Source organism: Podarcis liolepis (assembly GCF_965112155.1).
Source record: "Podarcis liolepis genome assembly, chromosome: 1".
In the NCBI taxonomy this organism is placed as follows: Eukaryota; Metazoa; Chordata; class Lepidosauria; order Squamata; family Lacertidae; genus Podarcis; species Podarcis liolepis.
In genome coordinates this window covers 131442954-131465082 of record NC_139554.1, presented here as the reverse complement: position 1 = coordinate 131465082, position 22129 = coordinate 131442954, and the positions used below count along the sequence as shown (strand labels likewise).

General features: G+C 43.6%; 1 protein-coding gene across 1 annotated transcript in view; it reads left to right on the top strand.

The window, feature by feature from the left end:
* Nucleotides 1–22129, top strand: part of CD28 (CD28 molecule) — a 167720-nt gene that overhangs the window by 141839 nt on the left and 3752 nt on the right. Inside the window, exons 2-4 of the mRNA XM_083475191.1 lie at nt 6151–6317; nt 18211–18561; nt 21607–21719. Of these exons, the coding sequence (XP_083331317.1) occupies nt 6263–6317; nt 18211–18561; nt 21607–21719 (519 nt within the window). The 5' untranslated portion in view covers nt 6151–6262. The remainder of the gene's footprint in view (nt 1–6150; nt 6318–18210; nt 18562–21606; nt 21720–22129) is intronic.

Here is a 22129-nt window from a genome sequence, read left to right as displayed (position 1 = left end):
TTTGAACAGAAAGAGCAGAGGGAGAAAATAACATTGTGTGCGCCTGTGTGTTGTGCACACAAACAGCAATGATGCAAGGGCAGATCTACATGCACGGTTTTTAACGTTAAGGAAGGGTTAAGGGACGGTTTTGATAACACAGATGACACACGACGTCCTCCTTTTTATGTTTCTAATGTAATTGATTTTTATTGCTTAATTTTTAATCGTTTTATGCTGCTGTATTGGTGAAACGCTGCTCATGTGCCCCTAATGTAGTGTTTCACCTCCCCCCCTCCCCGTATTCAAACTCTGACCCCTCTCCAATGGTATTTATGTGATGGGGTTCATGGAAGGAGGGAGCGAGGGAGGAAGGAAGAATTAAATTTTGACCCCAGGGGGTGGAGTCCAGAGCAACCAATGACCAGCAGGAAAAGGAAACAGCGCTTTGGCAAATGGTATGGCCCGGTATCGCTTACCTTTGGCCAGAAAAACCAAGGTAAAAAAAACTTTAATTAACAAGTGTGCCCTGTGACGTTTTAGAACGACATATCTAATATTCTTCCAATACGGGGAAATAACATCAAACAGGTCAGTGTAGATCCAGCCGAAGTCCCTTGTTCCATTATGTCCCTTGTTATTATTATTTTTATTATTGCTCTATCAGCCACCTTGGGCTCCTGCTCTACAACAACGCTATAGCCCTCTGTCGCGGTGTGGGAAACCTGTGGCCCTCTAAATCTTGCTGAACGACAACTCTCTTCACCCTGGGGCATTGGCTATCTTTGCTAGGGCTGATGGGAGTTGAATTTCTGCCGCATTTGGAGGGCAGAGATTCCTCTCCCTTGGGTCTATTGTGCACACCGACTTTTCTCTCCGCAAGACGCATGGCAGATTTGCAAACATAGAGTAAAGGTAAAGGTTCCTGCCAACCTAGCAGCTCAAAAGCACGCCAAAGTGCAAGTAGATAAATAGGTACCGCTCCGGCGGGAAGGTAAACGGCGTTTACCTTAAAGGTAAAGGCAAAGGTACTCCTGACCATTAGGTCCAGTCGTAACCGACTCTGGGGTTGCGGCGCTCATCTCGCTTTACTGGCCGAGGGAGCTGGCTTACAGCTTCCGGGTCATGTGGCCAGCAGGACTAAGCTGCTTCTGGCAAACCAGAGCAGCGCAACAGAAACGCCGTTTACCTTCCTGCCGGAGCGGTACCTATTTTATCTACTTGCACTTTGATGTGCTTTCGAACTGCTAGGTTGGCAGGAGCAGGGACTGGACAATGGGAGCTCACCCCGTTGCAGGGATTCGAACTGCCGACCTTCTGATCGGCAAGTCCTAGGCTCTGTGGTTTAACCCACAGTGCCACCCGTGTCCCAGACATAGAGAAGTGCTCTTGTAAAACACCTATGAATATCGATGGGTTTGCCCAATAGAAGCTCCCAGTAGATTAAGCCAATAGGCTTATAACATACACACACACACACACACACACACACACACACACACACATATATGGGGGGGGGGGTTAAGCATGAAATCCAACTACGGCAAAAGTATTGTTAGCCCAAAAATGGAAGCAAGAAGAAATTCCGATGAAAGAAGAATGGCAGACAAAATTAATGGACTACGCAGAAATAGATAAAATGACAGGAAGGATTTGAAACCTGCGAGACCTGAAATTCACAGAAGATTGGAAGAAATATATGAACTATTTGATGAGCAACTGTAATCAACAAATTACGCTAGTAGGACTACAAGATGTTTTGTAAGGAGAAATACATGAAACATTGCAAAATAGGAAAAGAAGAGAGATATTAGTTATGAGACTTAAATGTAATGGTGAAAGTAAGAAATGTATACTAAGTGATTAGATTGGAAAATTTTCAGATGTGATTGATGGAAGTAAAAAAAAACTGTATAAGATGTAAAATTACCATATGTTTAATTATTGTTGAAAATGATATGTAATAAAAAATTATATATTTTTTTAAAAAATATTTCTTTGCAATTTAAATAATTGCAAGAAACAATAGCACTTAATATCTTTGGTTTTTTTTAGAGGGGTAAATGTGTTTTCCTTTATTTAAGTAAACGCCCAAGTTAAATAAACTAATATAGCTCAGTCGCTAGAGCATGAGACTCTTAATCTCACGGTTGTGGGTTCGAGCCCAACTTTGGGGGGGGGGGAGTTCCCAGCATTGCAGGGGGTTGGACTAGATGACTCTTGTGGTTCCCTTCTATATCTATGATTCCACAATTATAATACCTAAATGATCACCAGTTTCTTTTTTCATCTAGAAGAAGCAGCCACCTTGCACTTCTCACCATCAAAGTTTGCAACTGAAATCACTGGTTCCTCTGCGGAAATATTTAAAACTGTTCCTGGTATATTTACAGTGTTTTTATATCCCAGCCCAGAAAATAAAAAAGGTTCCAGTTTGCTATGAGTCAGTACTTTCCTCTTACCAAAATACAATGAAACATCTGTTCCCCATCATATTTGGCAATAATCGCTCTGTTGGGTTTGGAAATGCGAGAAAATTCAAGTAGAGGATTGTTGAATTTGGAGGTCAGCTGATTTTGGCTTGGACTCTGGAAGCTGAATGGTCATACGTTATATAAATAGTTTGAAAGTTGTACATTCTTTCTTTTCGTATTCCAGTGTTTATTAATAACTACAGAAATATACCCCGCCCAGCCCGAATGAGGTAGTTCTAAAGAATATTCATCCCTGTGTTTCAACAGCAGTTGAAAACCTTGTTCTCCAAGGCTTGTGAAAATTTGGTTTCTAGCCTTTGCTTCAAAATCACATATCATAATGGAGGAGCTGCAACAATTTTCTGAATAACAGATAAACTCTTGAGGGCGCCCACCATCAAATTTTGAGATTATGTCAAGATGTGTATCGCTAGGTTACATCTGTGTCCATGTGTAACATCTATGAATGGTGACAATCACCTTGCAAGTGACCTTGCTATTTCCCGGGAGAAATGTAGAATGAGGCACCAACCGTACATGCCTTAACATGGGTCATTTTGGACTAATTTTTGCCTTTGCTGTTTTTTGTTCTGATGAAATTTCTTTCTTTCTTTTGGAGGGGGCAAAATAACAATACTTTCAGAAAGCAAAATATTAAGGTTGGGGACTCATAGCATAAATGAAGAATGGACAATTAATTTTGTTTGGATGCCATATTTAGAAAGGTCCTTTCTTTTTGGGGTTTTGGGAGATAGGAAAAAACTTGCCCGGTTAACTTTTTTAACCATAGAAACACATGAATCCACAAACTTACACCTCTTAGCAGAGACTGGTAAAGTTCATGTTATTTGAAGCCAGTGTCCTTTTTAAATTTCAATTGCCTAATCGAAAGTTCACATATATATTACTGTACTAGAACCTATAAAAGGACCCCTGGCAGTTAAGTCCAGTCACAAATGACTCTGAGGTTGCGGCGCTCATCTTGCTTTACTGCCCGAGGGAGCCGACGTTTGTCTGCAGACAGTTTTTCCGGGTCATGTGGCCAGCATGACTAAGCCGCATCTGGCAAACCAGAGCAGTGCACAGAAACGCCGTTTACCTTCCCGCCGGAGCGGTACCTATTTATCTACTTGCACTTGACATGCTTTTGAACTGCTAGGTTGGCAGGAGCTGGGACCGAACAATGGGAGCTCACCCCGTCACGTGGATTTGAACTGCCGACCTTCCGATCAGCAAGCCCTAGGCTCAGTGGTTTAGACCACAGCGCCACCCGTGTCCCCAATACAGTCTCCAGTTAAAGAACAGAGGAATCCATAGAGATAAATGTTGCTATTTGATAGTTTTTTCAAGAGCGTTGTTGTACAGACATGAGTTCCAGATCTTCAACATCAAGCTAATGTTCCTGATCTTCTACCCCTAAAACTGGGTGTAGAGAGGGAGTTGGGAAGTAGTAGCTTTCCAGATATAGTTGATCTCCAACTCCCATAAGTCTTAACTAGCATGACCAATGGTCAGTGCATATTTTATGGTTTTCCCGCATTACAAGGTAAAACTAGTAGTACCAAGATAATCTCCTTACAACAAAAAGACTAACAAAAACAGAGCTATAGGCTTTCTGTGGATGGACATTGCATATGGCTAAACATTCATTTTCTTCTTCTTCTTCTCATTTTCTTCATTTTCTTCTTGGAAGAAAAGCGATGACAAACCTAGACAGCATCTTAAAAAGTAGAGACATCACCTTGCCAACAAAGGTCCATATAGTTAAAGCCATGGTTTTCCCAGTAGTGATGTATGGAAGCGAGAGCTGGACCATAAAGAAGGCTGATCGCCAAAGAATCGATGCTTTTGAATTATGGTGCTGGAGGAGACTCTTGAGAGTGCCATGGACTGCAAGAAGATCAAACCTATCCATTCTGAAGGAAATCAGCCCTGAGTGCTCACTAGAAGGACAGATCCTGAAGCTGAGGCTCCAATACTTTGGCCACCTCATGAGAAGAGAAGACTCCCTGGAAAAGACCCTGATGTTGGGAAAGATGGAGGGCACAAGGAGAAGGGGACGACAGAGGACGAGATGGTTGGACAGTGTTGTCGAAGCTACCAGCAAGAGTTTGACCGAACTGCGGGAGGCAGTGGAAGACAGGAGTGCCCGGTGTGCTCTGGTCCATGGGGTCATGAAGAGTCGGACACGACTAAACGACTAAACAACAACAACAAACATTCAAAGATGAAAAGTCATGTCACTTTTTTTTTAGTACAGTACACATCACGTAGGTACTGAAGGTATTATAGTAGATGTCTTGACAGCAAATCTATCCAAAACGTTTTGTAAGGGTCTGGCGGTTTTTCTGCTCCTCGCTGACTGATCACATCATGCAAGGATGGATCCCAAATGATAGCAAAATTGTGTTTTTTTGGCTTCTCCCCTGAGCAAACACCTATTCTGGGTAGTCTCCTTAAAGATCCATTGCTAAGACGTTTGTAGGACGAGGCAGGTACCATTGGGAGCTGGAGTCCCGCTGTACTTTAGATTTCCCACCCCTGCTTTGGACTATTCTCTCAGCTCGCAGTTGCCACCTTCCTTTTATGGATAATATTTTTTATTAATTTTCAATTACAACCCACATTATAACAATACCAAATTATAATACAATTATCAATACCAATCACACAAATACCAAATTAAACCATTTATGCACAAATGAGAGTAACATGGCAGCAGTAAACCTAATGTAAGACATATGAGAATAGGTGATGTGTAGAGAAATTGTGAAATCTGAAGAAACACTATGTTCAAATTTAGCAGGTTAATTTATGATCAAAATATTTATAATTTGGAATTGGATATCTGAGAATTACAAAATAAGATTGGAAGTAAGGTAACAAATTGCTGTATTTAACTATATGATGAAGAACGCAGGGGAGGGCGATGAGAGGAAGTCCAAAGATCATGAAAGCATGACTTATGAACATTTGTAATCTTTTTTCTTATCTTTTATTCTTATTCTCCTTATTCTTACTTTATATATATATATAATCTTACTTTGAACCTTTTTGTTTTTTCTGTAACTCTGTTGTTATTTTTGTTGTTTAAAATTGCAATAAATATTTTACAAAAAAAAAAAAAAAATAGATTGGCAGGAGCAGGGACAGAGCAACGGGAGCTCACCCCGTCACGGGGATTAGAACTGCCGACGTTCTGATCAGCAAGTCCTAGGCTCTGTAGTTTACTCAGCTTAAAAAAAAAAAAGTGTCCCCGGATTCATTGAAAAAAATCTGGTAACCATATGGTATGGTGGCAGCAGGTTTCCTTTCCTAGGGATACAGATACTAGGGAGTATCCTAGTATTCCACTGCCTACGGAGACAGGCGAGTGGAAAAAACCAGATGAGACCCAGCTTGCTTCAGGATTATGGTCCATGGATGGGCTGCAGTGGTCTTTCAAGAGAAACAAAATTAATATTTGCCTCGGATACCACTGTCTAGTCTAACTGGGCTCCAAACTATCATGTTCAGGTACGTTTGGGCAGCTGGCACTTCCTTCCTGCCAAATTCAGAACAGGCTGTCGTTTACCTATGACTGAGCAACTTGATCTGAAAAAGGGGCATAGAAAAGAGAGAGGATGAATAAACAAAGACAAAATGGTGAAGTCATCAAAGAGTGTTTGTAACTCTGTTTCCTGTATGCCGCTCAGAGGAAAAGATGAGGCGGTGCCTGCCTTTTGACCTGAAAAGTCAATTTGCTTTTTTACCTCCTTGGTCTTCTCTGTCTCTACGGGGCGAAGATTCCCAGCCCACCCTTTCGCACAATGATCTTGTGGATCCTTACTGCACTCAGTCTAATTCAGCCTGACAGCCTAACAGGTAAGTCGTTTCTCTCTGTCTCTCCCATATAGAGGTGGAAGGGACCCCAAGGGTCATCCATTCCAACCCCCTGCAATCTCGGCTAAAGCATCCATGACAGATAGCCTTCCAACTTCTGCTTAAAAACATCCAAGGAAGGATAGTCCACAACCTCCAGCGGGAGACTGTTCCACTGTTAATGGCTATATTCTATGCCACTTTACTTGGGTGTAAACCACATTAATTCAGAACAAGCTGGATTAGGACTTGGCTGCCTTGCAGAAAAAAATGATAAGGGATTGAAAGAAAGGGTGCCATTTCTGGAGATTGGCAAAAAATTAGTAACTGAGTTAGCTTTAATCACCAGTTTGTATTTCTTGAGAAGGGTCTGTGGCAATTGATGCTTTTTAAAAAGTTGCTGAAGCTAAGCAGATCTTTGTTCTGTACGCTGCCCAGATAAGGAATAAGCTGCTTTGGGCTTCTTGGAGGAAGAATAGGATACATGTGCAACAAATATCACAAATGAATAGCATGAAGACCTCAAATTGGGTGCATTTGAAGATTTGCTTAGATACGTGTCATATAATATACCTTCTGGTTACTTATTTTCTATAGTGTGCCCATCATTAAGGTTGCATAAAACAGTATTTGGTTAATTGATATCTTTGTTTCCACTGGAAGTTTGCTGTCTGCGGTGTTTTGAAAATTAACAGATATATAGTTTGGTCACAGTCCTTGTGAGCGATTATCAGCTTTCAGGTTTAGCGAGCATTTGTTGTGATTTTTTTTTTTTGCATGAAGTGGGATTATTATACAGCACCCATTAATTGTTGATAATTCATTCTAATTTGTTTGTGGGCAACAAACCACTTCATAAAGCAACTGTTATCCCACACTTTCCAGCAGTCCCCCCCCATCACTTTCCTTACTGCAAACAGTTCAATTTTTATTCCTGAGTTGGTTTGTTGCACAAGATCACCAAATCCACTTGAATTTGCTCAACAACTCTGGTTAATCCAATCCAATGGGTAGATTATTGCCAGTATTTTTATAGTGGTTGTAGATTGCAGTCTCTTGGAAGTTGGACAGCCCTGATATATAGCATAAACTAGCATCATATTTGCACACATTCCAGGCATCAGAAACAGCCCATTCAGGATTTTGAAAAAAGATTTCAGCACATCTTTCAGATTTTGAATTGTTCCTACATAGTTAGTCCGCCCCCCGTGTTATCACCCCTTAAATGCTGCTTTTGTGATGCTCTAAATGCTACTCTGTTCTTGAGACCCATTAAAGACTTGTTTTTATTAGCTTATCAAAGCTCGAATTTCTGAAGTCCCTGGTGTGACTGCTACTTCTAAGCTTTGTTCCAAAGGGCAGAAAAATGTCGATACTTACAGGGAGAAATCACAAAAATGAAAGTGAATGCACCCTCTTTTCAGTATAGTTATTGAGGAAAGGATTGTTGACATTTAGGACAACTTTTTGACACTGTAGAACCTTTTTGAATTCCTTCACTTCCGCTCCTGCATATTTCTTGGGAGCGCACGTCCTTTAGCTCCTTATCCCTCGTTCAGATTTATAATTCACAGCTTTCTCTGTCAAACTAAGCAGAAGAGAACTGAGATATTATAAATGAACAGATCACACCTTCAGAGAGCAAATTAGCAGCAGCTGCCTTTAAATGGTCTCATAAAGTAATGATGATGAAAGATAATGAAGTAAGTATTTAATAACCACTGTGGGCCACACCAAAGTCATTGCGATGCAGCGAATTCACCGGCTCGTATTGGGTCCCCACATCAAGCCCCAGTGCATTAGTGTACTTATTGCATGATGTCCTTCTGCAAACCACAGAGCCTTATTTCTAAAATAGCTGTTATAATAATAATAATAATAATAATAATAATAATAATAATAATTTGTTAATTGTACCCCGCCCATCTGGCTGGGTTTCCCCAGCCACTCTGGGCGGCTTCCACAGAGACCAAAAATACACTAAAATATCACACATTAAACTTCCCTGAACAGGGCTGCCTTCAGATGTCTTCTGAATGTCAGGTAGTTGTTTATCGCTTTGACATCTGATGGGAGGGCATTCCACAGGGCGGGCGCCACCACCGAGAAGGCCCTCTGCCTGGTTCCCTGTAGCTTTGCTTCTCGCAGTGAGGGAACCGCCAGAAGGCCTTCGGCGCTGGACCTCAGCGTCCGGGCAGAACGATGGGGGGTGGAGATGCAGATAGAATCAGTGATGATGCTTTACCTAACCAATGGTGCAAGGTAGGTGATTTCAAAATGGCTGGTTTGGATCTTAAATGTAGAAACTAGTCAATATAGAAATTGTGCTTGGGGGAGAAAAATAATTCTGGTTGTATGCAATCTCCAGAGTAAATAAGCTATTTCACCTCAGGTTTCCCAAATGCAAAGCTGAGTTTTCCTCATTCTGTGAAGCGCCCCAAAATATTCTGATGAAGGGTGGTACACAAATTTAAGAAATAAAGTCAAAGAACTCAGTTTGCACAAACCCCTGGCTCTCACCATTAAACTGCACACATGAGAATGCTCACATTTTGTTAAGAATATAAGAGTTAGCATTCTGGGTCAATCCACATATAGGTCAGAGGTGGGAGACCTCAGGCTTGCAAGATCTATTCTTTCTTTCTTAATTATTTTTATTCATTTTGCAATACAAAAATATAAAAACACATAACACAATTTTTCACGGATACATTTTTTGGACTTCCCTCAGCTCTTCTGCAAATCCTCCGTTTTAATCCTTCTTTCGCATTTCTTAATCTAATATTGCCTTTTATTAAAAACCTCCTCCCTCTTATTCCCTTTTTTATAATATTTCTAATATTATTTTCACAGAGCCTCTTGCAAACCTACAAACATTAATTGTTCATCACAAATACTTTTCAAATAGTCTACAAATTTACTCCAGTCTTCAGTGAATCTGTGGACTCGTAGGCCTCGGATCCTTCCTGTTAATTTATCAAGTTCTGCGTATTCCATTAACTTCATTCTCCATTCTTCCATTGATGGTAATTCTTCTTGTTTCCATTTTTGGGCTAGAAGTATTCTTGCCGCTGTTACTGCGTATAAAAAAAGCTGCAAGGTCTATTTTTTTATTAGAACCTCAGGATTCACCCCTCAGAGCCTGTGGCAAAAGAGAATTGCAGAGCTCTGAGGATTTTTGTTTAAGCCCCAGATTTTCTTTGGAGTATCAGAACTGGAGTGCACAATCCTTGTACGCAAAAGCAACCACAATCCTGGTTATTCTCAGCTTCCTTCATTTCCCATTTGTGGAATACTCACCTTCATTTTACATCTTTAGGCGCCAAGCGAAAACATTCCTCTTTAACCAGGCCTTTGGCCGTTTGACACCCAATGCCCTTTTAAAAATCTCTTGTGGAAGCGGGGACCATTGCTTTGTCTTTGTTTTCATGTATGCATTTTCTGTTTGTTTGTTTTTATATTGTGATTTCATGTTGTCAACCGCCCTGAGATCTATGGGTATAGGATGGGATACAAATTTAATAAATATATAAAATAAATAAACAGTCTATTTTATGATGTCTGAGAGCGAGGGTCATTTTGTTGCTGATGTTGTCAAACAACTGGGAGTTGGAAATCCTTGCCGATGGACTGTAAATCACCCAGAGATCTACCAATAGACCCTGATCTCCCTCCCTTCCTTCAGCTCTATTTCTTTTTTTTTTAAATAATATTTTATTAGGTTTTATCCATAAAAAAGTTTAGAAAAATACAAAAAACGAAAAAGATACAAAATTACAAAATACAGAAATACAGACATTAAACACAAAAAAGAAAAGAAAAAAGCACATATAAAAAGACAAAAATTCTTTCATTCTTAATTTCTCCTCTTTGATTAACTTATTTTCCTGACTCCCTCGCGTCTCCCATTTTTGTATCCCTTTTAAGAGTTAGTTCAGCAAATTCATGTCCTGTTAGTCTATCTAATTATTAATCCAATCTTGCATTTTACCTTGTTGCTAAAACCCCTGCAATTCATTTCAATGTCCTCAACATTCAAAAATTTTACAATATTTCTGCAAATACACTTTAAATTTCCTCCAGTCTTCTTCCACCAACTCTTCTCCCTGATCTCGGATTCTGCCAGTCATTTCCGCCATCTCCATATAGTCTACCTTCAGCTCTATTTCAACAACCAGATTCATCCGGAAGCTTCTTGAAGGTTCTGAATCCCCTGTGGTTTGTCTCTAACACCTGTTACTCAGAGACAACTTGTCTCTCAACAAGATGGTTCTATCAGCAATTCTGTCCAATAACCATTGATCATCCCATCCCTAGACATATTTCTAATGCCATCTAAGCTGCAACTACTGCACCTTGTGGAGAAAGGGTCCATTAGTTAATTAAGCATTGTCAAGCCTGAAGCATCTACAATCAGCTTCGCAACTGACCCCGAGACATAAAATTTCTTCCACATTGTTTTGAAATCAAGTTCTCTTCATAATCAGAGCCATGTTAGAGTGGAAGCATGGCACGGTCTCTCCAACCTAAATTCCACCCTCCCTGAAACCATTATTTGCCTTTTGTGCAGAAAACATTCAGTCACCTACGTAACACGGATGTGCTTTCCCCAAGTCGGGCAAGAAGCAGCTTGCGGGGAGCAAATTTGATAGGGAAGATGACCCGGGGCACCTATTTGAGATGAATTTCAAGCTAGGGTTGCATGTAGCTTGTTGTGTGCTGCCCCTGACTCTCAAATTACATGTACCTTATATGCATCTCAAATTACATGTACCTTATATGCACGTGAGCAGGGCAACAGTTGAAGGCAGTGGGAATCAGATAGTCTGACTGGGAGTGGCTGCCGAGACCATATAACACCGGTCCTGAAAGACCTACATCAGCTCCCCGTACGTTTCTGAGCACAATACAAAGTGTTGGTTGCTGACCTTTAAAGCCCTAAATGGCCTCGGTTCAGTAGACCTGAAGGAGCATCTCCACCCCCATAGTTCTGCCCGGACATTGAGGTCCAGCGCCGAGGGCCTTCTGGCGGTTCCCTTGCTGCGAGAAGCCAAGTTACAGGGAACCAGGCAGAGGGCCTTCTCGGTAGAGGCGCCCGCCCTGTGGAACGCCCTCCCATCCGATGTCAAGGAAATAAACAATTATCTGACTTTTAGGAAACATCTGAAGGCAGCCCTGTTTAGGGAAGTTTTTAATGTTTTATCGTGTTTGTCATAATCTGTTGGGAGCCGCCCAGAGTGGCTGGGGAAACCCAGCCAGATGGGCGGGGTATAAATAACAACAACAACAACAACAACAACAACCAGCTGTGTGCAGGATTGCAGCCAACATGTAAATCAGCAGAGAGGTGTGGTCTCCATCTTATGTCTTCCATGCAAAGCTTAAGTTTGAAAAAAAATTTAAGTCTCAGAGAAGGTAGAGGCTCAAAGTCAAAGTGCAGCTAGTTGACTAAACCATTAAAAATCAGCAGGCCATCTTAGACAAAGAACAAACCATTAAAAATGGGCGAAAGGGCTCTTGCTTTCACTTAAAAGTAATTTTAAATACCAATTCGGACATGGCTCCTTACCATTTTGCTTATGGCAAAACAGCAAACGATGCATTTTGGTGCTCGGTCACGTTGTTAAATGATATGCCTCATACTTGAGCAAGGCTGTATCCTTCCGTTATTTGAGGCCCAAGTACTCTGAGTCACGGTTGAAAGTGTATCAGCAACCAGTGGAGATCTTTGAGACTTGGTCAGTGACGCCTGCTAGCATTCTAGCTACTGAATTCTGTATCAGTTTTAACCTCTAAACCATTTCCAAGGGCAGCCCCACGTAGCGCGCCTTGCAGCAGTCTAGTCCCAAGGTTACCAGCGCATGGAGCACTGCAGCCAAGGATCTCTGTCCAGGAAGGTGAACCAGCCTGAAATAGCAACTGAAGCCACCTGGACCTTTGACCAGTGCTGGGTCAAAGAACACTCTCCAGCACCTTGCCTAAGAAGGAAATATTAACAGTTTAGCAATATAGTGGTACCTCGAGTTAAGAACTTAATTCGTTCTGGACGTCCGTTCTTAACCTGAAACTGTTCTTAACCTGAAGTACCAGGTTAACCTGAGAGCCAGTGTGGTGTAGTGGTTAAGAGCGGTGGACTCGTAATCTGGTGAACCAGGTTCAATTTCCCGCTCCTCTACTTGCAGCTGCTGGGTGACCTTGGGCCAGTCACCCTTCTCTGAAGTCTCTCAGCCTCACGCACCTCACAGAGTGTTTGTGGTGGGGGAGGAAGGGAAAGGAGAATGTTAGCCGCTTTGAGACTCCTTAGGGTAGTGATAAAGTGGGGTATCAAATCCAAACTCTTCTTCACTAATGGGGCCTCCTGCTGCACCACCACCATGCAATTTCTGTTCTCATCCTGAAGCAAAGTTCTTAACCTGAAGCACTATTTCTGGGTTAGCGGAGTCTGTAACCTGAAGCGTCTGTAACCTGAAGCGTCTGTAACCCGAGGTACCACTGTAGTCCTCTCCTCCTGTTAATGAGAGGGTGCAAAACCGCCTTTGTGCTTCTTGCAATGAGGCAATCCCTGCTTCCTCGACCCAACCTTCTTCATCTCCCACTTACGGAGAAAGGCATGCTATTATTTAAATCTGGATGGATGCTACGGTCTCCGAGCCTTGCAGGAGTGCTTCCTGGGACCTTCATGCTGGCCATTATTGAAAACAGGATGCTGGCCTAGAGGCACCTGGAATGATGATGATGTGCAAGTCATTTGAAAGCCGCTGTTGCAGCATGTTCTTCCGCTCAGTTTGTGGGAAGAGGTTAATGCCCCCCCCACCAGAGCAGCAAACTTTTATCATTTGTTTGTGAGGCTCTCTTCTCTGCACACACACACACACACACACACACACACTCCTCACAAGCACCCCATTGTCATTTTGAGTAGCATGTTAATACAGTGGTACCTCGGGTTAAGTACTTAATTCATTCCGGAGGTCCGTTCTTAACTTGAAACTGTTCTTAACCTGAAGCACCACTTTAGCTAATGGGGCCTCCTGCTGCCGCTGCACTTGTTGTTGTTTAGTCGTTTAGTCGTGTCCGACTCTTCGTGACCCCATGGACCAGGGCACACCAGGCACTTCTGTCTTCCACTGCCTCCCGCAGTTTAGTCAAACTCATGCTGGTAGCTTCGAGAACACTATCCAACCATCTCGTCCTCTGTCGTCCCCTTCTCCCTGTGCCCTCCATCTTTCCCAACATCAGGGTCTTTTCCAGGGAGTCTTCTCTTCTCATGAGTTGGCCAAAGTATTGGAGCCTCAGCTTCAGGACCTGTCCTTCCAGTGAGCACTCAGGGCTGATTTCCTTCAGAATGGATCTGTTTGTTCTTCTTGCAGTCCATGGGACTCTCAAGAGTCTCCTCCAGCACCATAATTCAAAAGCATCAGTTCTTCGGCGATCAGCCTTCTTTATGGTCCAGCTGCCGCGCTGCTGGAGCACAATTTCTGTTCTCATCCTGAAGCAAAGTTCTTAACCTGAGGTACTATTTCTGGGTTAGCGGAGTCTGTAACCTGAAGCGTATGTAACCTGAAGCATCTGTAACCTGAGGTACCACTGTAGTGTGGGTGTGGGTGGGTGATTGTTTGTGCACCTGCATAAACAACTTATGATCCAGCATTTTTTTCCCTTCAGAAAAGGGAACGCCTGTCGATCCAGGTCCTAGGAATAGATCTCCAACGGCTGTTTGTATGTATGGATTTGATTTCTGCCTATAAACTTGCAGCTTATGAAAGGACCCTATCTTTGCAGAGAGCTGTTGTCTTGTAGTCAAGAGTATCGGAATGAAGCTGGGTCCTGTCCTTCAGCTGTTCTAGCTCAGGGACATAAAATGGTCCAAGAACGCTTTGAAGGGGTTCACAGATGAGCTTCGACTTCCAGGTCCTGCAGCAGCTTGCTCTGATGCAAGTTACGGATGAACTTAAAGGTCCAGCTCCGAGGGCCTTTTTGCGGCTCCCTCACTGCGAGAAGTGAGGTTACAGGGAACCAGGCAGAGGGTCTTCTTGGTAGTGGTGCACGCCCTGTGGAACGCCCTCCCAGCAGATGTCAAGGAAATAAACAAGTATCTGACTTTTTGAAGGCAGCTCTGTTTAGGGAAGTTTTTAATGTTTGTTGTTTTATCGTGTTTTTAATAATCTGCTGGGAGCCACCCAGAGTGGCTGGGGAGACCTGGTCAGATGGGTAGGGTATAAGTAATAAATTTATTATTATTATTATTATTATTATTATTATTATTATTATTATTATTATTTTCACTCTGCCTCTCGGCTGTGGTAGATGCATTACAGTTTTTGAGAATGAGAGACAATACACAGAGATTTAGGAGATTTCAACCTTTGACAGTTGTACTCTAAATACAGCTGCAGATGGATGAGGGAAGACAAGCAATGGTGCCAAAATGGTACTTTATATTACATTTTGATCACAGTCCTATATGTTATAAGATTTAGAAGAAATAAAATTAAATCTAAAGACCTGATTTCAGGCAGTAAATGTAACATGGAGTTGTAGCCAACTAAGTTCTACTCAGAATACACCTACTGAAATTAATGAACTTATGTTGGCATGTCCGTAAATTTCATTGGGTCTACTCTGATTGTGGTTCGAGGACCCGACCCCTGCAAAGTAAAATGAAGACACAGGGACACGTGATATAAGGTTAATGGGCTAGAAAAGGCCACAACTTTATTGATTACAGCAATGGAAAGGTATTGGCTTAGGCATTGGATCGAAACAAGTGGGTTATTCACCAGTAGGTGGAGCCTGTTGATGCTAATCCAACTATAGGCTCACCCCTGCTGTCACCGAGGGTCGTGCCAAGGCCTCCCGCCAAGCAGGCATCGGACGGAATACACGACCCCCAGATTCCTTTACCGGAATACCCCTATAAATTGAAGGCATAGGCGATGGCCACACCTAGCACTTCGACACACCACAACACATTATTCCAATGCCTAACCTACCCACCAATACCACCAGAAAGTTGTGACGATTGCTACGAGGTAGGCGAAAAAACCAAAAAGCCTAATGCCAAATGGAAAAACTCCTACCAGGCCCCCCGGGCAACCGGGGCGACCAACCTAAGGTCCATAGCAAGGCCAATGACCCAAGCCCTAACTCAAAGGGAGTGGAGGGTGGGTGACTCGCACAGGACGACGAAGAGAAATGAGGCCGGGGAGAGGCTGGCACTGCAGCATAAAGGCTGCTGGACACCCCCCCCATGGCACCTGGTTGGGTGGCCACCGGGGGGGCGTGAGTGCCAGCCAGGTGAGCTGGAGGCAGGGGGCAACGCCCCCTGCTAGGAGCGGTGTTCGGGCTCCCGCCCACAACCACTCCCCTCTCTTTCAGGGAGGAGAGTCTTTATAACTAGCCTTGGATACATCCCATAATGTTGGATCCTGAGGTTGCTTCCCCACTCACTGGCTTTTTAGCTCAAGAGCCATTATTTGCTCACCAAGTTTTTAAAATGCTGGCAGATTATTGCCATCTGGCATTTTCTGCACTGTCGTCCCAACTTTGTGCAGACCTCATTTGTGGTAAAATAAATTTATCAATAAATAAGAATATTGGCCATCTCTCCAATGTGTGTGGATTGGCAAAGTACTGTTAAGGCTCTTCAGGGCTTCTGTACCTTTCATTAGCAGCTTCCTTCTTACAGCTTTTTGCCTTCTTATTGTTTCCTGCGCAGTGCTGCAACAGCATTACTGAAGAAACAGGATATCAAAAAGATCATGTCAGAAATGGACATAAGTTTTGCGTGTTCATCCGAGGTCAGAGATGGAAATGACAGAAGCGAATATTTGCAATATTCGCTATTGTTGTTTCTTTAGCCCACAAACATTATGTAAATAATTGCATTCTTTTCTGCATTGTTGCTGACATTTCCTTTCCATTGAAACACATTGAAATTCATTACATAATTAGAATTATGCTAGTTTTGGCTCCAGCGGACAGTGAGACAAGCAAGACAGGTTTTAGGAGAAGCCAAATGGCAGTGGAACAGAAACAGCATTGATTGCAATGAACACAGGGCAGGATGAACGTCTCTGACTCCTTACATCCCTACTGAATAATGGCCTTTTAATTGCCCTTTAAAAGGACAAATTTCCCTGTAGTGCAATTTTTCTCCCCCCACCCTTTTTATTGCAAACTAATTCTAGATGGCACTAAAATATTTGAGATAAATAAAATCAGTAACGAATCTCCCACTGATCCTACAGGGAATAGGAATGGACTAATTAAGGGGGAATCAATCATTAAACTTTCAGCAGCACGGAACAGGAAGCAATAACCGAAGCAAAAACCTCATCTGAGTAGACCTTATAGACGAATCTTGGCCACGACACTTGGTATCGTCAGATAACATAGCTATACATTCAAACTGTGTAAAACCACAGTTTGAATTGCGCTTCCAGCTGTGTGTGGAAAAAGCAATGCTGCCACAGCAGTAAAGAGCTCTGCTGTGAAAGCAACCTGATTCTCATTTATTTGACAGCGGGGAATTTTTCACCCCCCCCCAGATCAAGGAGGAGTTCCTTTGTTTCCCAGGACCTGAGCTATGTTCCCAGGCCATGAGCTTCACCAGAAGATCTTTGATGACATTTGGAGCCGCTAACTTTTGAATAAAGTGTTTTTCTGTCCTGTTTTGCTTAAGCATGCCTGGTCCTAAAACTTAGGGCAGTCTTACGCAGACTGCTTAAGGAGAAGTTAGGACAAGTTATCCCCCTAGCCAAGTTTATAATAGTTCCTGAATCTTGGGGTTTTTTTGTTTTTGTTTTTCGTACCTACGAGACCGCCTCTCCTGGTATGTCCCACAGAGGAACTTACGGTCTTCAAACAAAAACATCCTGAAGGTCCCAGGCCACAGAGAGGTTAGGCTGGCCTCAACTAGAGCCAGGGCTTTTTCGGCTGTGGCTCCGATCTGGTGGAACGCTCTGTCACAAGAGACTAGGGCCCTGCGGGACTTGACATCTTTCTGCAGGGCCTGCAAGACAGAGCTGTTCCACCAGGCCTTTGGCCAAGGCACAGTCTGACCCCCTCCTTTGGCAATCTTCACAGAACTTTGGCCCAGTGGTTGCCATCAATTTGATTTGAATTAATTTTATAATGAAATGATTTTAGAATGTTGTATTATTTTATTGTTGTTAGCTGCCCTGAGCCCGGCTTCGGGTGGGGAGGGCGGGATATACCGTATTTTTTGCACCATAACACTCACTTTTTTCCTCCTAGAAAGTAAGGGGAAATGTCTGTGCGTGTTATGGAGCGAATGCCTGCGGTTGGCGGGGGGGGGGGGATCTGCTGCAGTCGTGAGCAGAGGATCCATGTTTCCCCTTCCTTCCTTCCTCCGTGGTTACAAAGCATGGATCCACATGGATCCTCAGGATTTTTGCATTGGGCTACTCCAAACTCACTGTCAGATCACATGTCTGTGGCCACAGCATGAACCACAAAAATCATATATCCACTATTTCATTTAGAATATTTTTTTCTTGTTTTCCTCCTCTAAAAACTACGTGCGTGTTATGGTCTGGTGCGTGTTATAGAGCGAAAAATACGGTAAATAAAATTATTATTATTATTATTATTATTATTATTATTATTATTATTATCAAAGGTTTTCAATATCCCTTCCCCATTCAAGAAGAGTTGCACTTTTAGCAGCAGCTCATGCTAAAAATCTCTCTCTTTTTTCTTCTCATGCAATCTTATATCAATGTCCTAATTAAGGCTGGTAGCTACTTAAGTTACTTCCAAGTAAGTATATTTAGGAACAAAGCACTGTTATGAAATGCAGCAATGTTTCTCTTTGGAAAGGTTTAATAATACGAAACAAAACCTTTTGTTTCTCTCTTTCCCCCACCCTCAGAAGCGAATATTTTAGTGCAACAGAGACCTCTGCGCCTAATGAGCGAAAGTGCCAAGATATTCTGCAACTACACATCTAACGGAAAGAAAATAGAGGCATTCAGAGCCTTGCTCCGTAAAGGAGTAGAAAGGGTGGAAGTCTGCTCCATTTACAAGAACAGCACCCATAATATTACCAAATACGGTCCGGAAATCAGCTGCCGAGTTGCATTCAAGACAGAAAAGGAAGTCACCTTTAACCTGCAGAGCCTACATGCCAATCAAACGGACATTTACAGCTGCAAAATTGAGGTCTTTGAGCCACCGCCATACGAAGTCAACGAAAGCCTTGGCACTTTAGTTCACGTGAAAGGTACAAATATGAAATTCCTTGCATATCCCCAGTGGCGTAGCATGGGGGGTGCAGGGGGGGGGGGCTCCGGCCGCACCGGTTGTAACATCTGGGGGTTAGGGTTAGGGGGCGCAAATCCACGGGTTAGGGGGTGCAAATTACTTGCCTTGCCCCACGTGCTGACAACCCACGCTACGCCACTGCATATCTCCCAAATCACTCAAGCTAGGGCTACTCGTATTTAAATTGGGCATCTAGAAATGTCTACCCCCCTTGCCAAATGCAAACCATTACTTTCTCAACAAACAGCGAGTTTCCTTAACAGAAAGGGCTATGCTACTTTTATTTCGAAAGAAAAGGCAGCCGTGGAGCCCCAGTCTTCTGGTCCAGACTGCAGCCCCATTCTGTTTTCCTTCCTTCCCCCCCTCCAAAAAAACACTACACCTCCCTTCTGCTGTCCATCTGCCCCCCACTCAGGTGCTGCTGTTGCTGCTGCAGTAAAAAGTACCTTTAAAATCAGGTTGCAGTTTGGGGAGTGCCCCCTCCTAATTTTGGGGCAGCCCCCATCTCAAAAACTGCTAGCACATTTGCAAAGCTAAGCAGCGTCCAGAATGGTTTCAAATTGGATGGGGAGACCATGGGTTTAGATCCCTTCATTCTAGGGAATGGAAGGCCCCCCCAGAGTCGTTTCCAATTCTACGAGAGCCAATTCTAGGCTGGGGTTTTTCAGCTGCTTCTCCTTCAAAATAAATGTGGACAACTTAAGTATGTTTGTTTTTTTCTTTTTAAATGTCACCAACGTAACTTTAAGTTTAGCTCACGGTCACTACCTTATCCATTCAATTTATCTTGTAGCAGCCATATGGGGTATAGGTAAAGGTAAAGGGATCCCTGACCATTAGGTCCAGTCGTGGCTGATGCTGGGGTTGCGGCGCTCATCTCGCTTTATTGGCCGAGGGAGCCGGCGTTCAGCTGGCCAGCATGACTAAGCCGCTTCTGGCGAACCAGAGCAGCACACGTTTACCTTCCCGCTGGCGTGGTACCTATTTATCTACTTGCACTTTGACGTGCTTTCGAACTGCTAGGTGGGCAGGAGCAGGGACCGAACAATGGGAGCTCACCCTGTCATGGGGATTCGAACCACCAGCCTTCTGATCGGCAAGTCCTAGCGTCCCATATATGGGGTATATCAGAGCATAATAAGAGCCAGGTGCCTGTGTGAAACCCGCAAGCAGGACCTAAGTAACAACAACAACAACAACAACAACAACAACAACAACAACAACAACAACAACAACAACAACACTCTGCCCATCTGGGGAAGGAAGGGGAAACACCAACCATTAAGGCTTCCCTAAACAGGGCTGCCTTCAGATGTCTACAAGAAGTTATTTAGTTGTTTAACTCTATGACATCTGATGGGAGGGCATTCCACAGGGTGGACGTCACTACCGAGAAGGTCCTCTTCCTTCTTCTCTGTAACTTCACTTCTTGCAGTGAGGGAACCACCAGAAGGCCCTCGGAGCTGGATCTCAGTGTCCAGGTTGAACGATGGGTGTGGAGACGCTCCTTCAGGTATACTGAGCCGAGGCCATTTAGGGCTTTGAATTGTACTCAGGAACGAGCAGGTAGACTGGTATTATGTGGTCCAAGCGGCTGCTTCCAGTCTAGCAGCTGCATTCTAGATTAATGGCCATTTCCGAATCAGCTTCAAAGGTAGCCCCACGTAGAGCGCATTGGAGTAGTCCAAGCAGGAGATAACCATAGCATGCACCACTCTGGCAAGACAGCCCGCAGGCAGGTAGGGTTTAGCAGGCATACCGGATGGAGTTGGTTGACTGCCACCCTGGACCCAGAGTTGACCTGTGCCTCCACGGACAGCTCTGAGTCCAAGAGCCCTCTGCCATCCTGTGCTTTCCAGCAATTCGTATGCAGTAGCTGTGGTCTAAAACCACTGAGACTTTGGGGCTTGTTGATCAGAAGGTTGGCGGTTCGAATCCCTGCAACGGGATGAGCTCCCATTGCTCTGTTCCAGCTCCTACCAACCTAGCAGTTCGAAAGCACACCAGTGCGAGTAGATAAATAGGTACCACTGCGGCGGGAAGGTAAACAGCATTTCCGTGTGCTCTGTCTTCCATCATGGTGTTCCATTCCACCAGAAGCGGTTTAGTCCTGCTGGCCTCATGACCCAGAAAGCTGTCTGTGGACAAACACTGGCTCCCTTAGCCTGAAAGCGAGATGAGCGCCGCAACCCCATAGTTGCCTTTGACTGGATGTAACCACCCAGGGGTCCTTTACCTTTACCTTTTTTAACCTTTACTGCATTAATTTGTCTAACCCTCTTTTAAACCATCTAGATTGACAGCTGTCACTGACTCCTGCAGGAGTGAGTTCCATAATTTAACCATTCAGCCTTTGTGTTATTCAAATTCTTTTTCGGCTTTCCTCACTTGCACTTTTTTGGGGGTGCCAAAGTTTGTGTTCTTTTTTGTTGTTGTCTTCATTAGGACAATATTTCATTTTTTTAGATGAAGTCTTGCCTCTGATAGCTTCTTGGACCCTGCTTGTCAACCACACTGGTGTCATCTTGTTCTTCGTAGTACATTTCTAGATTTGTGACGTACATTCCATTTCAGTACAGTCATACCTTGGCTCCCAAACGCCTTGGGAGTCAAACGTTTCAGCTCCTGAATGATCAAAAACCGGAAGTGAGTGTTCCAGTTTTTTAACGTTCTTTTGGAAGCCGAACATCTGACCGGGCTTCCGTGGCTTCCTGCAGCCAATCAGAAGCCGTGATTGGGTTTTCGAACATTTCGAAAGTCGAACGGACTTCCGTAACGGATTCTAAGACTGTATCTTATAATGTGTTTTTAAACAACTCCCAAGCATTTTGGTGTGATCTGACCCTCTTGACTTTTTCAACTTCCTTTTTAACCAATCTCCTCATTTTGGGGAAGTTTCCTTTTTTGAAATCAAATGTGATCTAGGAATAACGGTAATATAGCTTTTCATTTATAGTTTGTGCAGATGTGTTTTAAAGCTTTTCTCCCCTCTGTCACGCCCCAGAACCCCCAGAATCTCAATGTCAACAAGGACCAGAATTCATGAGTATGGCAGCAGCTATCGGAGTCCTTATTTTCTACAGTATCCTAACAACAACAGCTTTTTTCTATTGTTGGGTAAGGAATGGTTGTTTCTCACTTATTTCATGTACTTGAGGTAAAAAGGTAAAGGTAAAGGTAGCCCTGCCTGTACGGGCCAGTCTTGACAGACTCTAGGGTTGTGCGCTCATCTCACTCTAGAGGCCGGGAGCCAGCGCTGTCCGAAGACACTTCTGGGTCACGTGGCCAGCGTGACAAAGCTGCTCTGGCGAGCCAGCGCAGCACACACGGAAATGCCGTTTACCTTCCCGCTAGTAAGCGGTCCCTATATATCTACTTGCACCCGGGGGTGCTTTCGAACTGCTAGGTTGGCAGGCGCTGGGACTGAGCAACGGGAGCGCACCCCGCTGCGGGGATTCGAACCGCCGACCATGCAATCGGCAAGTCCTAGACACTGAGGTTTTACCCACAGTGCCACCCGCGTCCCA